At 40.6% G+C, this 16,012-nt stretch overlaps 1 protein-coding gene across 1 annotated transcript in view; it reads right to left on the reverse strand.

Moving 5' to 3' along the window:
• Positions 1-16,012, reverse strand: part of CSGALNACT1 (chondroitin sulfate N-acetylgalactosaminyltransferase 1) — a 290,025-nt gene that overhangs the window by 151,911 nt on the left and 122,102 nt on the right. The window contains exon 3 of the mRNA XM_053703210.1: positions 3,894-3,995. Within this exon, the coding sequence (XP_053559185.1) occupies positions 3,894-3,995 (102 nt within the window). The remainder of the gene's footprint in view (positions 1-3,893; positions 3,996-16,012) is intronic.

Raw genomic sequence — 16,012 nt, forward strand, 5'->3', positions numbered from 1 at the left:
GTAAAACCCTTGTCCTTGTTCCGACCGCGGAACCGGATGGATCACTCCCATTAATAACAGATCTTGTACACAGCGTAGAAACGCTTCTTTCTTTATCTGGTTTGTTGACAACCTTGACAGATGAAATCTCCCTCTTGGGGGAGAGAATTTGAAGTCTAGAAGGTATCCCTGAGATATGATCTCTAGCGCCCAGGGATCCTGAACATCTCTTGCCCAAGCCTGGGCGAAGAGAGAGAGTCTGCCCCCCACTAGACCCGGTCCCGGATCGGGGGCCCTCGGTTCATGCTGTCTTTGGGGCAGCAGCAGGTTTCCTGGCCTGCTTGCCCTTGTTCCAGGACTGGTTAGGTTTCCAGCCTTGTCTGTAACGAGCAACAGCTCCTTCCTGTTTTGGTGCAGTGGAAGTTGATGCTGCTCCTGTTTTGAAATTCCGAAAGGGACGAAAATTAGACTGTCTAGCCTTAGCTTTGGCTTTGTCTTGAGGCAGGGCGTGGCCCTTACCTCCTGTAATGTCAGCGATAATTTCTTTCAAACCGGGCCCAAATAAAGTTTGCCCCTTGAAAGGAATATTAAGTAATTTGGACTTAGAAGTTACATCAGCTGACCAGGATTTTAGCCACAGCGCTCTACGTGCCTGAATGGCGAATCCTGAGTTCTTAGCCGTAAGTTTGGTTAAATGTACTACGGCCTCCGAAATGAATGAATTAGCTAGTTTAAGGACTCTAAGCCTGTCCGTAATGTCGTCCAGCGTAGATGAACTAAGGTTCTCTTCCAGAGACTCAATCCAAAATGCTGCCGCAGCCGTAATCGGCGCGATGCATGCAAGGGGTTGCAATATAAAACCTTGTTGAACAAACATTTTCTTAAGGTAACCCTCTAATTTTTTATCCATTGGATCTGAAAAAGCACAGCTATCCTCCACCGGGATAGTGGTACGCTTAGCTACAGTAGAAACTGCTCCCTCCACCTTAGGGACCGTTTGCCATAAGTCCCGTGTGGTGGCGTCTATTGGAAACATCTTTCTAAATATTGGAGGGGGTGAGAACGGCACACCGGGTCTATCCCACTCCTTAGTAACAATTTCAGTTAGTCTCTTAGGTATAGGAAAAACGTCAGTACTCGCCGGTACCGCAAAGTATTTATCCAACCTACACAATTTCTCTGGTATTGCAACAGTGTTACAATCATTAAGAGCCGCTAAAACCTCCCCTAGTAATACACGGAGGTTTTCCAATTTAAATTTAAAATTTGAAATATCTGAATCCAATCTGTTTGGATCAGAACCGTCACCCACAGAATGAAGCTCTCCGTCCTCATGCTCTGCAAGCTGTGACGCAGTATCAGACATGGCCCTAGTATTATCAGCGCACTCTGTTCTCACCCCAGAGTGATCACGCTTGCCTCTTAGTTCTGGTAATTTAGCCAAAACTTCAGTCATAACAGTAGCCATATCTTGTAATGTTATCTGTAATGGCCGCCCAGATGTACTAGGCGCCATAATATCACGCACCTCCCGGGCGGGAGATGCAGGTACTGCCACGTGAGGCGAGTTAGTCGGCATAACTCTCCCCTCGTTGTTTGGTGAAATTTGTTCAAATTGTACAGATTGGCTTTTATTTAAAGTAGCATCAATACAGTTAGTACATAAATTTCTATTGGGCTCCACCTTGGCATTGGAACAAATGACACAGGTATCTTCCTCTGAGTCAGACATGTTTAACACACTAGCAATAAACTTGCAACTTGGTTACAATCTTATTTAACAAAAACGTACTGTGCCTTCAAGAAGCACTAAACGATTAAATGACAGTTGAAATAATGAACTGAAAAACAGTTATAGTCTCAATCCTTAAAAACAACACAACTTTTAGCAAAGGTTTGTTCCCATTAGTAAATTAACAATAATTAAATTTGAAAATAAAAATTACAGAGTAACGTTTTTTAATCACAGTCAATATATAAGTCTCACAGCTCTGCTGAGAGAATCTACCTCCCTCCAAAGAAGTTTGAAGACCCCTGAGTTCTGTTAGAGATGAACCGGATCATGCAGGAAATACAAGAGTAACTGACTGGAAATTTTTGATGCGTAGCAAAAGAGCGCCAAAAACGGCCCCTCCCCCTCACACACAGCAGTGAGAGAGAAACGAAACTGTCACAATTAAAACAAGTAACTGCCAAGTGGAAAAATAATGCCCAAATATTTATTCACTCAGTACCTCAGAAATGCAAACGATTCTACATTCCAGCAAAAACGTTTAACATGATAAATACCTATTAAAAGGTTTAGTGTACTTTTAACAGAGTAATTCCGGTGAAATACCATCCCCAGAATACTGAAGTGTAGAGTATACATACATGTCATTATAACGGTATGGCAGGATTTTCTCATCAATTCCATTCAGAAAATAAAAACTGCTACATACCTCAATGCAGATTCATCTGCCCGCTGTCCCCTGATCTGAAGCTTTTACCTCCCTCAGATGGCCGAGAAACAGCAATATGATCTTAACTACTCCGGTTAAAATCATAGTAAAAACTCTGGTAGATTCTTCTTCAAACTCTGCCAGAGAGGCAACAACACGCTCCGGTGCTATTGTAAAATAACAAACTTTTGATTGAAGTTATAAAAACTAAGTATAATCACCATAGTCCTCTCACACATCCTATCTAGTCGTTGGGTGCAAGAGAATGACTGGGAGTGACGTAGAGGGGAGGAGCTATATGCAGCTCTGCTGGGTGAATCCTCTTGCATTTCCTGTTGGGGAGGAGTTATATCCCAGAAGTAATGATGACCCGTGGACTGATCACACATAACAGAAGAAATCAATTTTATTACTAAGAACACTCTGTGGTTTAGTTAAAAGTTAAGGTTTATTTCTGTGTTAAGTTCTGAGAAAAGTTAAAGAAAATGAAAACAATAATTCCTAGTACCTCTTATTTGTTATCTATACTTATTTTATACGTATTTAAGAATTTAAGACACACGCAAACAAGCGCGCACACACACAGACATACACTCACACACACACAAATGTACACAAACGTGCACACACTCACACATACACTCACACGCACACATACACTCATCACACCCACACATACACTCACACCCACACATACACTCACACCCACACATACACTCACACTCATAAACAAACACGTGCACACACATACACTCACACGCACACATACCCTCACACGCACACATACAGACATACACTCACACACACACACACACACATGTACACAAACGTGCACACACACTCACACATACACTCACACGCACACATACATACATAAACACACACATACACTCACACGCACACATACACTCACACCCACACATACACTCACACTCATAAACAAACACGTGCACACACATACACTCACACGCACACATACCCTCACACGCACACATACAGACATACACTCACACACACACACACACACATGTACACAAACGTGCACACACACTCACACATACACTCACACGCACACATACATACATAAACACACACATACACTCACACGCACACATACACTCACACACATACTCACACACACACACATACACTCACGCACACATACACACACACATACACTCACACGCACACATACACACACACATACATATGCACACACACACATTTATTTATTTATACTTTATTCCAAGATAGTATTATTGGACATGTTTATATAAACTTGCTAATTCCCTAGGAAGCTGCAGTTTAACCAAAAATAGGTGAAAATCGAATAGCAATCAACATGTTTCAATGCTTCAAGAAATAGAACACTTGCACAACTGAACATTTTCTTCATGTAAAATGACTAACTTTAATGACGCATTTCTCATTTTTGCAATTTGTTCATAAACAATAATTACAATGTCAGCTTACCTAGATGTGTTTTCAAGGATGTTTTTCACTTCTTGAGCTTGCTCTTTTCCAAAATACACCACTGTCAGGTGAATTCGTCCATCTTGGTTGATGCACACATCTCTAAAACACATAAGGACATACAATACACTTTAGAAATTTCAGTTGGCATGAAGACTCCTGAAATAATCTTTACCTCATATAATATCAATGCTTTTCAGCAAAACATTAAAGCAAATTAATCCCTGAATTCAGTTACATCTAGCATACTATCCTATAACAAAGCTCTTTAGCTAAGCTTTTAAATGTTAAATCTCTAGATTAAATTTCACCTCACACACTTTGCTACAGCAGTTCTCCTTGGCTAATCTTTTAAAGGAGCTTACTTTGAGAAACAATTAAAGGGACAGTCTAGTCAAAATTAAACTTTCATGATTCAGATAGGGCATGCAATTTTAAACAACTTTCCAATTTACTTTTATTATCTAATTTGCTCAATTCTTTAGATATCCTTTGTTGAAGAAATAGCAATGCACACGTGTGAGCCAATCACACAAGACCTCTATGTGCAGCAACCAATCAGCAGCTACTGAGCATATCTAGATATGCTTTTCAGCAAGTGATATTAAGAGAATGAATCAAATTAGATAATAGAAGTAAATTAGAAAGTTGTTTAAAATTACATGCTCTTTCTAAATCACGAAAGGAAAAAATTGGGTTTCATGTCCCATTAATATTATGACAACATTGATATTTTTTATGATTGATAGTAGATATGGAGGCCTATTTATCAAAGGTCTGTCGGACCTGATCCGACAGTGCGGATCAGGCCCGACAGACCTCACTGAATAAGGAGAGCAATACGCTCTCCGTATTTAGCATTGCACCAGCAGCTCTTGTGAGCTGCTGGTGCAATGCTGCCCCCTGCAGATTTAGTGCAATCATATTCATATTGCTTTGTAATGGAACAGCCAAAGGTGATACTTAAAGGGACATGATACCCAAATGTTGAAGAACTTGAAAGTGATGCAGAATGTCTGTAAAAAGCTGACTAAAAAATATCACCTGAACATCTCTGTGTAAAAAAGGAAGATATTTTACCACGCAATTTCCTCAGTAGCCACATCCTATTGTAAAAGTACTTTAAGCAGACAATCAGGATGCTAGTCCCGGAACATGCAAGGTAACAGGCATCTGGCATGTGCAGGCACAGTCATGTTATTTCCCTCAACAGTATAAGGAGGTTTAGTATGAAATCTTGCAAGATTTCAGTGAAATCTCATAAGATCACAGTAAAGCAAAGTGTGACATGAGCAATGATGAAGCTAATTGGCTGCTTTTTTTCCCAAACATGCAGCCAACAGAAGCTGAAGGATAACTGCTTACAAAGAAATTACTCTAATGAGCTGAAGAAATTTTGAGGTAAAATATCTTCCTTTTTTTAATATACAGATGTTCAGGTGATATTTTCTTGTCAGCTTTGTAGAGTTATGCTGCATCACTTTCAAGTGATTAGCATATGGGTATTATGTCCCTTTAAAGGAACATTACATACATATGCATAGTATATCCCCAACAGATCTGTATACAAAAATAATAATTAAATACATACGTAAATAAATGTGTTCAAACTGTCATCTTGTAAGCAAAATGTGCATTAAAGGGCCATAATACCCAAATGTTTAAACACTTGAAAGTGATGCAGCATAGCTGTAAAAAGCTGATTAGAAAATATCACCTGAACATCTCTATGTAAAAAAGAAAGATATTTTACCTCAAAAGTTCCTCAGTAGCCACCTCCCATTGTAAAGGATTTCTAAGCAGCATTTTAGTGTGTTTGTCCTGGGACATCTGAAGGGACTAGCATCGTGCACTCTCATATTATTTCACCAATCAGGTAAAGGAAGCTTACTATGAAATCTCATGAGAGTTAAGTCAAATCTCATGAGATCACAGTAAGAGTTCATGACCTCAGCACTGCTGATGCTGATTGGCTGCTGTTCATTTCTTCATTTTTTTTAATTTTTTTACCTGCAGCTGGGAGCAGCTGAGTAGAACTTTTTACACAGAACTTACTCTGCTGAGCTGAGGAAATTGTGAGGTAAAATATCTTCTTTTTTACATAGAGATGCTCAGGTGATATTTTCCTGTCAGCTTTTTACAGTTATACTGCATCAGTTTCAAGTGATTTAGCATATGAGCATTATGTCCCTTTAAATGTCACCTCCTACCCTTTGCTTTAATAAGGCTGTTTGGCAGTTTCATTTGAGAAACAATTCAAGGAACTTAAAAGTGCAAAAAAGAAAATGGTGTAATGTGTAAGAGCATTTTTGCACTGTGTTTTTGCAAATGTGTTTATTCTCTTCAAAGAAGTTAAACACATAGTTAAAATAAGGACTAGTGCTTCAATGCATTACATGGAGCTAGCTGAACACATCTGGTGAGCCAATTAAAAGAGGCACATGTGTGTAGCCACCAATAACCATCTGCACCCTATCAGCCAATAGTTAGAGCCCACATGCACACAGTCAGGCACTTCCTGTTAGTTTCATTTTAAATTTAAACAATGTTAAAGGGACTTTAAACACTAAATAAATGCTAGATAGAATAATGCATTCAAAGAAAAGATTAGTCTCAGAATAACATGTAGATGTATTTTTAAAGTTTTATTAGCTGTTTAAATATTGACAAAATAAGTGTAAAATGTTAGTGCCTATAAAACTATGGGAGCTGCCATGTTGTAACTTAGGTTACCTTCTCTGTTGTGGCCAATAAAGGAGTTATAAATAGGTCACTAGAGTGTGCAGCCAATGGCTGTGTGGAATATAACAGTGTTCTGCCCTTCTATTTCTAACAGGAACTGAAAAGCTCACAATTTCAGAATGGAATTACAGTAACAGGGAACAAAATAAATAATGAAAGTATATTGTAGAATTTTTTTTATATATACGGTTTATTATTCTATATTACCATCTCAAAGTGGTTAATGTCCCTTTAAAGGGTCCAAGCAGAAACTATCAGTCACCCAATAAGCAGTGGTAGTTGCACAACTGGGACATGCGACTACTGCTGATGACTGCGTCAGCTCCAGTTTGCGCTTGGGACCAGCATTGCTCTGAGGTTAAACACATAGGGCCCTATATACTACAAGGTGAGCAGACAAGGTTCTCGACTTGGGGACATGTCTACCTGCCTTCAGGCAAATGGACAGCAGCGACTGAATGTCTGCTGCCTGGATGTACTATAGCAAAAGCACTTCCTTGTCAAATGCTGTCCCCTGCAAGTAGGGCCCTGTCAATCACCAAATGAGGAGCCACATTAGTCTCCTTCACATGGTTGGTGAGAAAAACTGAAACAAAATAAATGCATTTATATCTGCTTGAAATGAGCAATGCTTTAGATCACTGGTTTTCAAAACTGTCCTCAGGCCTCGCTAACAGGCCAGATTTTCAGGATTACCTTAAAGGGCCATAATACCCAAATGTTTAAACACTTGAAAGTGATGCAGTATAGCTGTAAAAAGCTGACTAGAAAATATCTCCTGAACATCTCTATGTAAAAAAGAAAGATATTTTACCTCAAAAGTTCCTCAGTAGTCACCTCCCATTGTAAAGGATTTCTAAGCAGCATTTTAGTGTGTCTGTCCTGGGACATCTTAGGGGATGAGCCTCGTTGACTCTCATATTATTTCCCTATTCAGCTTACTATGAAATCTCATGAGAGTTATGTCAAATCTCATGAGATCACAGTAAAAGAGTTCATGACCTCAGCACTGCTGATGCTGATTGGCTGCTGTTCATTTCTTCATTTTTTTATTTTTTTTTACCTGCAGCTGGGAACAGCTGAGTATAACTTTTTACACAAAACTTACTCTGCTGAGCTGAGGAGATTGTGAGGTAAAATATCTTCCTTTTTTACATAGAGATGCTCAGGTGATATTTTCCTGTCAGCTTTTTACAGTTATACTGCATCAGTTTCAGGTGATTTAGCATATGAGTATTATGTCCCTTTAAGTGAGAGCGGGTAAAATAATTATGTTTACTCATCAGCTGATCATTTCACCTGTGCTCTAGTTCCGATATCCTCAAACTCTGTAAACAAAGAACGTCCGCACTCCAGACGATCAGAAAAAATAAAAATGTAACATTTATTCCAGATTTTTAAAATTCACACACATCAATACAGGAGAAATAGAAAGGTAAATCCATACGCGTTACGTTCCGCACGGCACTTAATCATAGGATAACTTGTTAATTACCATTGGTCCTTTTTAAAGGAACCGGAGCCAATCAACAAAGATAAGGACTGGAACTTGTAAAATGGACAAAACATAAACAATAAAAAATGATAAGTTAGCATAGAACTTCATTTAAAATACATCAGTCTAAACTATCTATTAATAACATCTATTAATTTATCATATTCCAAAATATAAGTATATTCACATTTCACATTGAAAAGAGAGAATTCAATCATACGCATATGTTTCAATATATCACACAAATGTTTATATATACTGTGTAAAGTGAACAAAGCAATTTCAAAATTTCCACCAGGTTTTATATTTAGGTAAAACCAAGTGCTTAGAGTTAAAGACAAATGGTTAGAAAAAGACAAGGTGCCCATTAAGACAAATTATAGCTCTGAATGTGTGTTTGTATTGATCTTACAGATTAACACTCTCACTCTCTACTATAATCTATTCACCATACATTGATATCATCTTCAGAAAGAGATAAAAAACCACACTTAGGGGCCTATTTATCAAGTTCCGTATGGAGCTTGATGCCCCGTGTTTCTGGCGCTAAAGACCACTGCTCCATAACCTGTCCGCCTGCTCTGAGGAGGCGGACAGCAATCGCCAGAAATCAACCCGATCAAATACGATCGGGTTGATTGACACCCCCTGCTAGCGGCCGCGAATCTGCAGGGGGCGGCATTGCACCAGAAGTTCACAAGAACTGCTGGTGCAATGCTGAATGCGGAGAGCGTAATGCTGTCCGCATTCAGCTATGTCTGTTGGACATCATCCACTGATCGGATCATGTCGGACAAACATTTTATAAATAGCCCCCTTTACACACTACCTATAAGTCTTGGTCCACAAACGACAACAGGAAAAATAAGAATAGAAAAATAAGAATAGAACAATTTCACAAAGCCAAAACAGCTCACAGAAATAATCTGGCCTGTTAGGGAGACCTGAGGGCAGGTTTGAAAACCAGTGATTTAGATATGAATGCTATACGTTTTACATGTGAAAGAGACAGTATCAGCATGATAATGTAATGCTTTCAAATATTTCTACTAGTGCACTCATACTCACTGTCATATAAAGTTTCCTCTGATATATTTCTGCTCTAACTGCCAATTCTCCATTGGTATAAACATGTTGCTTATAGAGGAACATTGGTGCCTTACAATCTGTATTATAAAAATGAACGAAGATTCAGCGATGCCTAAATCAGTTGTAATTAATCTCTGCTAAATAGACACAAAAAGATACTGCATATCCTTCTTGTATAAGATATCTTATATCTGCCCTATGTATTAGTATGTGAAAAAATCAATTTGTGCCAACTTCAGCTAAATGATAACTAACACCATGTTTATTAATGATGATTCATTATTTTGTTTTAATCTCTGGTCCAATTACACAAATTCTTCCTGGCTTTGGGAAGACACTTCGTACACATATGTTATTTGGAGTGCTAAAACTGCAAAACAGACATTACCTTTTTTCCGTAAATATGGTTAAAACATTAAAAAGTGCAAATTGCATAGAAATATGCTCATATACAAGGCTCTGTTTTTCATAAATAAAGGGTCACTGTTACAAACCAAGGTTATCCAACCCTGCGCCAGTCACTTATTTGGCACAGAAAGGGTTTTCAGCCCCCTTTTCTGTCACCTATAGGTCACAATCTAGCCACACCAGGCAAGCTTGTGATTCAATTTAGTGGGTGCAAGAGTTAATTTGCACTCCCTTAATCTGTACTAGACGTAAGAGAAATGCCCAACACTCCCTTTCCAATGTCACCCACAATAAACTATAAATCCTATAGCTCAAATGCTGCCACCACTTAAAATTTATTAAAGGGAAAATCTTAAGGAAAACTCCAGACTTTACACATTAACTCTAGAAATACAATTTAGCAGAAAATAACCTAAAATTATACGGTTCTAATATTCCAGTCTCTTTCAGTAACGTGGTTCAATTATTAGACAAAGGCCAAACTTAATAAAGGAATTATTTATTATGCCAAAAATATTATGCACAATGCATTATTAATAAAAAGTTGTTACAAATAAAATTACACACGCAAACAGTATTTTAAAATAAAAAGGAGAAAAACAGAATTGAATACTTTCCTAGTCTTCAAGATCTGAGCCAGATGGCTCCTTACTTCTGTACAGCAGCTCCCCTTGTAAGAATGACAATCTTATTGTTAAAAAAATAAGATTCTTAAACCCTACTTTTCAGAGATCATGTTGCTTAACCACACCCTCCTGGGCGGGCTAAGAAACCCCCCTGTCTTTACAACCTTCAATAGACTAATTTCTTGCCTGAATTTATACAACCCATTATCAGTCCTGCTAGGTAAGAAATTTCTATATTTACATATTTAGAACCTCTTAGTTTTATTGGGAGAACCGGTTTGATATCAAATATGCCATAGGTTGTCATATTTACCTGCCGTTAAGGTTATAACAGCTTTAACCCACATATGTACATAATATACCAATGTCCTGTCAGTGACCTGGTCAGTTTTTGTAATGAAGAGCCTGTTTTGCATCAAGCATTCTATTGACAGCTTAAGCCATAAACTTTATCCTGTGTATCTCTGTGACTAAGAGCTTCAGTGATTTTATGACTCAATGCATACACACTAACATTTGGTGGCTATTTAGGGGGTTCTGGCACTTCAAGGAAAATACAAACACAATTCTTCTTGAAAACAAATAACTGTTTTGAGTGCAAGCTACACAAAGTTAACTCCTTAGCAGCTGAATCCTGAGATATTTGTGACACCTCCCCCAATAAGAGACGCAAAAGGGGGTGGCTACGAGCCACTCCCGATGCGTATCAAAAGGAGCTTCCCCTTGCGGTGAGAACACCATTGCCAGACAGATTGCACCTAGCAGTTTTGGCAGCAGGATGCCCTCCTTTTAAAAGTAACACACTAGTTGCTCTACCCAACTGATTGAATATATTGCAGGGCCCCTCCCATGAAGCCTCTAGTTTGTTCTGTCTCATGGGCGTGAGTACAAGAACATTATGGACCATCTCACACACTCCCTCTCTGGCAGTAAACTCCTGCAACTGTTTTTGTGCGAACATGGCATCTCTGGGTTTTGCAGGTACCTCCCCCAATAAGGTTTGCATCTTATCCAGGAACAACACATCATCCCCTGTTACAGAGGTGCCTGTGAAACCTAGTGTCTTGCTACCTAGGGTGTGCTCTCTAAACATATTGTGTGCTGTCAGTTGCTGCTTAACTACCATAGGCTCTTGCCCTCCCACTGGAGTAGAATTCCTGTACTCCTGCACTCTGTTATGGTTGGTAGGGGGTTGACTAACTGCCCCCCTCCTCCTGACTGTGGGTTCTAACTGCTGGGGACACTGATGCTGCACATCTATCAGTGTATTTGCTGAATGGCACTGTGGGGCTGTGTAAATACACTTCTCTGTACTCCTCCCCCCTGTGCCTGCAGTCTGTGTCAGTCTCTGTCCCCTAGCCTGTGCAGTCTGTTTATAGGTCACAGCTGAGGTTACTGGGGTCTCTGTCACCCACAATCTTTCACACTCACTCTGGAAGTCCCTCAAAGAGTATCCTGTACCCTCCTCCCCCACACACTCTGAAATCTGTGGCTTTGCTGCTTCTGTCATAGAGTGGGCTAGTTTGCCCCCCTGCTCTCGCTCACAGTCAGTCTGCCACTTTGCATAATCACACAGAATCTGAGATCCTTTTGACACTGGTGCAGACAAGCACACATCTTCCTTCTGCCATTTATCACAACTATTGTGTCTTTTCACAGGGTACGGAATTGTCCCTGGCAGAGGCTGGCACACATCATCCAGCGGCCCAGTGACCCAGTCATTCTCTCCCCCGTCAATCTCACCTCCTTCTATAGAATCCACTGATTCAATCACAGGCAAACACGCACCCCTCATCTGCCTTCTCTCACAAACAGCTTCTCCCTGTACAGGTAAACTCCGTTCAGGCACAGACAGACCCACACAGTCTATCTGCCTTTCTCTCCCATCAGTCTCACCCTGAACAGCTAATGGTAATTCTGCCGATACTGCTGGTTTAAGTACAGGAAGACACACACCGTCTGTCTGTCGTTCTCCCCAGTCAGCATCTCCTCGTACAGCTTCACCTCTCAGCACAGACACCCCCAGTTCAGGCACAGCCCTGCGCACACATGCACTCTGTCCTCCCTCCTGGTCATAATGTCTCTGAGCATTTTTACACACAGCCCTTTCCACATAAGGGTCCGCAACTAATGTCACTAGGTCACATGTAGCATTGTCAGGCACATAAATAGATAACAATCTACCCAAATCAGTACCCAGTAAAACATCATTAGGAATATTTTCAGATACCCCCACATTTCTTAAACCTCTCCCCACTCCCCAATCAAGATATACACGTGCCATAGGCACTGCAAGTTTCATGCCCCAATCCCTTTAACTGCTAGAGTCTTTCCAGGGATAATGTTCTCAGAGTTCACTAGCTTTGGATGCACCATAGTCACTTCTGCACCTGTGTCCCTTAGCCCTAGTGTTACCTTATCTCCAACAGTCACAGGTTGCAAGTTCTCATGGTTGTTTTCCTCTGGACAGGTAACAAACAAAACAGATGCTGGTACTTCTGAGGGATTACTCCCTCCAACTGATTGCCCCAAGTTAATCCTCTCTGGGCAAGTGGAGCTGATGTGGCCCACTTTGTTGCAAACAAAACATCTGCGGGTATCCCCCTGCCCAGATGCAGCACTCGCCCCTCTTTTCCCAGAGGGGGCAGACACACTGGATAAAGGCACAGCAGGTTTTGTGAAGGGGGGTCGTGCAGCAGCTCCCTTACAGGTGGATCCCCCCTTAGAAAAGGATTTCCTCCCATTCTCTGGAGACCTGTTAGCCGTGTAAAAATCAGCCAGCTCGCCAGCTTCCAATGCTGTTATGGGCTTCCGATCTAAAACCCATTCTTGAACTCCGGCTGGGCACAGCTGCATAAACTGTTCCTTCACAATCAAATCTTCCAGCTCCTCCATAGTGGCAACTTTTAATCCTCTGACCCACTGTTTAAAGGCTGTCCTCAAGTTCCCAACAACTGTAATATAGCTCTCTGACAAACCTTTCTGCAGAGAACGGAATTTTTTCCTGTACACCTCAGGAGTAAGATTGTATCTCCTCTGTAGTGCAGCTTTAATGGAATCATAGTCCTGATCAAACTCTGGGGGTAGTTCAGCAAAAGCCTCCAGTGCAGGACCTTTCAGGCCAGGGGTAAGGTACTTGGCCCATTGCTCCCTTGGCAACTGGAACTGTCTGCAAACTTTCTCAAAGCTACGCAGGAATACATCCACATCTCCATCTTTCTCCAGGGTGGGAAAATTCTCTGCATGCACTCTGGGAGCAGGGGGGTCTCTAGGTTCACTAACAGGTGAGACCATCCCTCTCTCCAACCGTGCAAGCTGTAGCTGATACTCTCTCTCCGCCTGTCGTTCAGCCGCCTGTCTTTCAGCAACCTGTCTCTCAGCTGCCAGAGACGCCTGCCTCTCAGCCATGGCAGCCTGTCGTTCAGCAGCCTGTCTTTCATAAAACTTTGTAATCAGTTCCACGCGCAAACTTGCATCCACTGAGCCCATATGTTTAAGAACAGTTTGCAAATAACAGTCCAATGGATCCCCAGATCCTGATGAATCACCGCCCACAGCTGCAGACATCTCTCCTGAGACTTCAACTGGTGTGATTTGGCTGTTATCATATTCAACAAGAGCTTGTATTAGTGAATCTTTGTTCTTTGAACGTATTGGAATATCCCGCTCCTGGCATAGGAGTATAAGTGCCTCTCTAGATCGCTGCTCGTATGCCTCCATAGCAAAAATAAAATAGAAAAGAAAAACAGAGAATAGGGAAGGGGACTGTTTGCAATGTGTGACTATATAATGCACTGAGTTTTAGCCTTTGGAAATTGTAAGAAACAATTTCTTTTAGTACCGGGATTTTCACACTAGCAAATCCACAAGCACTAAAATCTAATAATAAAAAAAAAGATCTACACCGCTGCCCACCAATTTGTGACGAACCAAGGTTATCCAACCCTGCGCCAGTCACTTATTTGGCACAGAAAGGGTTTTCAGCCCCCTTTTCTGTCACCTATAGGTCACAATCTAGCCACACCAGGCAAGCTTGTGATTCAGTTTAGTGGGTGCAAGAGTTAATTCACACTCCCTTAATCTGTACTAGACGTAAGAGAAATGCCCAACACTCCCTTTCCAATGTCACCCACAATAAACTATAAATCCTATAGCTCAAATGCTGCCACCACTTAAAATTTATTAAAGGGAAAATCTTAAGGAAAACCCCAGACTTTACACATTAACTCTAGAAATACAATTTAGCAGAAAATAACCTAAAATTATACAGTTCTAATATTCCAGTCTCTTTCAGTAACGTGGTTCAATTATTAGACAAAGGCCAAACTTAATAAAGGAATTATTTATTATGCCAAAAATATTATGCACAATGCATTATTAATAAAAAGTTGTTACAAATAAAATTACACACGCAAACAGTATTTTAAAATAAAAAGGAGAAAAACAGAATTGAATACTTTCCTCGTTTTCAAGATCTGCGCCAGGGGCTGGCATGGAAAAACATAATTTATGCTTACCTGATAAATTCCTTTCTCCTGTAGTGTAGTCAGTCCACGGGTCATCCATTACTTATGGAATATATCTCTTCCTAACAGGAAACTGCAAGAGAATTACCCAGCAGAGCTGCTATATAGCTCCTCCCCTCACATATCATACTCAGTCATCCGACCAAAGCAGACGAGAAAGGAGGAACCATAGGGTACAGTGGTGACTGGAGTTTAATTAAAATTTAGACCTGCCGTAAAAACAGGGCGGGCCGTGGACTGACTACACTACAGGAGAAAGGAATTTATCAGGTAAGCATAAATTATGTTTTCTCCTGTTAAGTGTAGTCAGTCCACGGGTCATCCATTACTTATGGAATACCAATACCAAAGCTAAAGTACACGGATGAAGGGAGGGACAAGGCAGGAACATTAAACAGAAGGAACCACTGCCTGAAGTACCTTTCTCCCAAAAATAGCCTCCGACGAAGCAAAAGTGTCAAATTTGTAAAATTTTGAAAAAGTGTGAAGCGAAGACCAAGTCGCAGCCTTGCAAATCTGTTCAACAGAGGCCTCATTTTTAAAGGCCCAGGTGGAAGCCACAGCTCTAGTAGAATGAGCTGTAATCCTTTCAGGAGGCTGCTGTCCAGCAGTCTCATAGGCTAAACGTATTATGCTACGCAGCCAAAAAGAGAGAGAGGTAGCCGAAGCCTTTTGACCTCTCCTCTGTCCAGAGTAAACGACAAACAGGGAAGAAGTTTGACGAAAATCCTTAGTTGCCTGCAAATAGAATTTCAGGGCACGGACTACGTCCAGATTATGCAAAAGTCGTTCCTTCTTTGAAAAAGGGTTAGGACACAGAGATGTAACAACAATCTCTTGATTGATATTCCTGTTAGTAACTACCTTAGGTAAGAACCCAGGTTTAGTACGCAGGACTACCTTGTCTGAATGAAAAATCAGATAAGGAGAATCACAATGTAAGGCAGATAACTCAGAGACTCTTCGAGCCGAGGAAATAGCCATCAAAAACAGAACTTTCCAAGATAACAGCTTGATATCAATGGAATGAAGGGGTTCAAATGGAACGCCTTGAAGAACATTAAGAACTAAGTTTAAGCTCCACGGCGGAGCAACAGACTTAAACACAGGCTTAATCCTAGTTAAAGCCTGACAGAAAGCCTGAACGTCTGGAACTTCAGCCAGACGTTTGTGTAGAAGAATAGACAGAGCAGAAATCTGTCCCTTTAACGAACTAGTAGATAAGCCCTTTTC

Source organism: Bombina bombina, chromosome 2, assembly GCF_027579735.1.
Source record: "Bombina bombina isolate aBomBom1 chromosome 2, aBomBom1.pri, whole genome shotgun sequence".
NCBI lineage: Eukaryota > Metazoa > Chordata > Amphibia > Anura > Bombinatoridae > Bombina > Bombina bombina.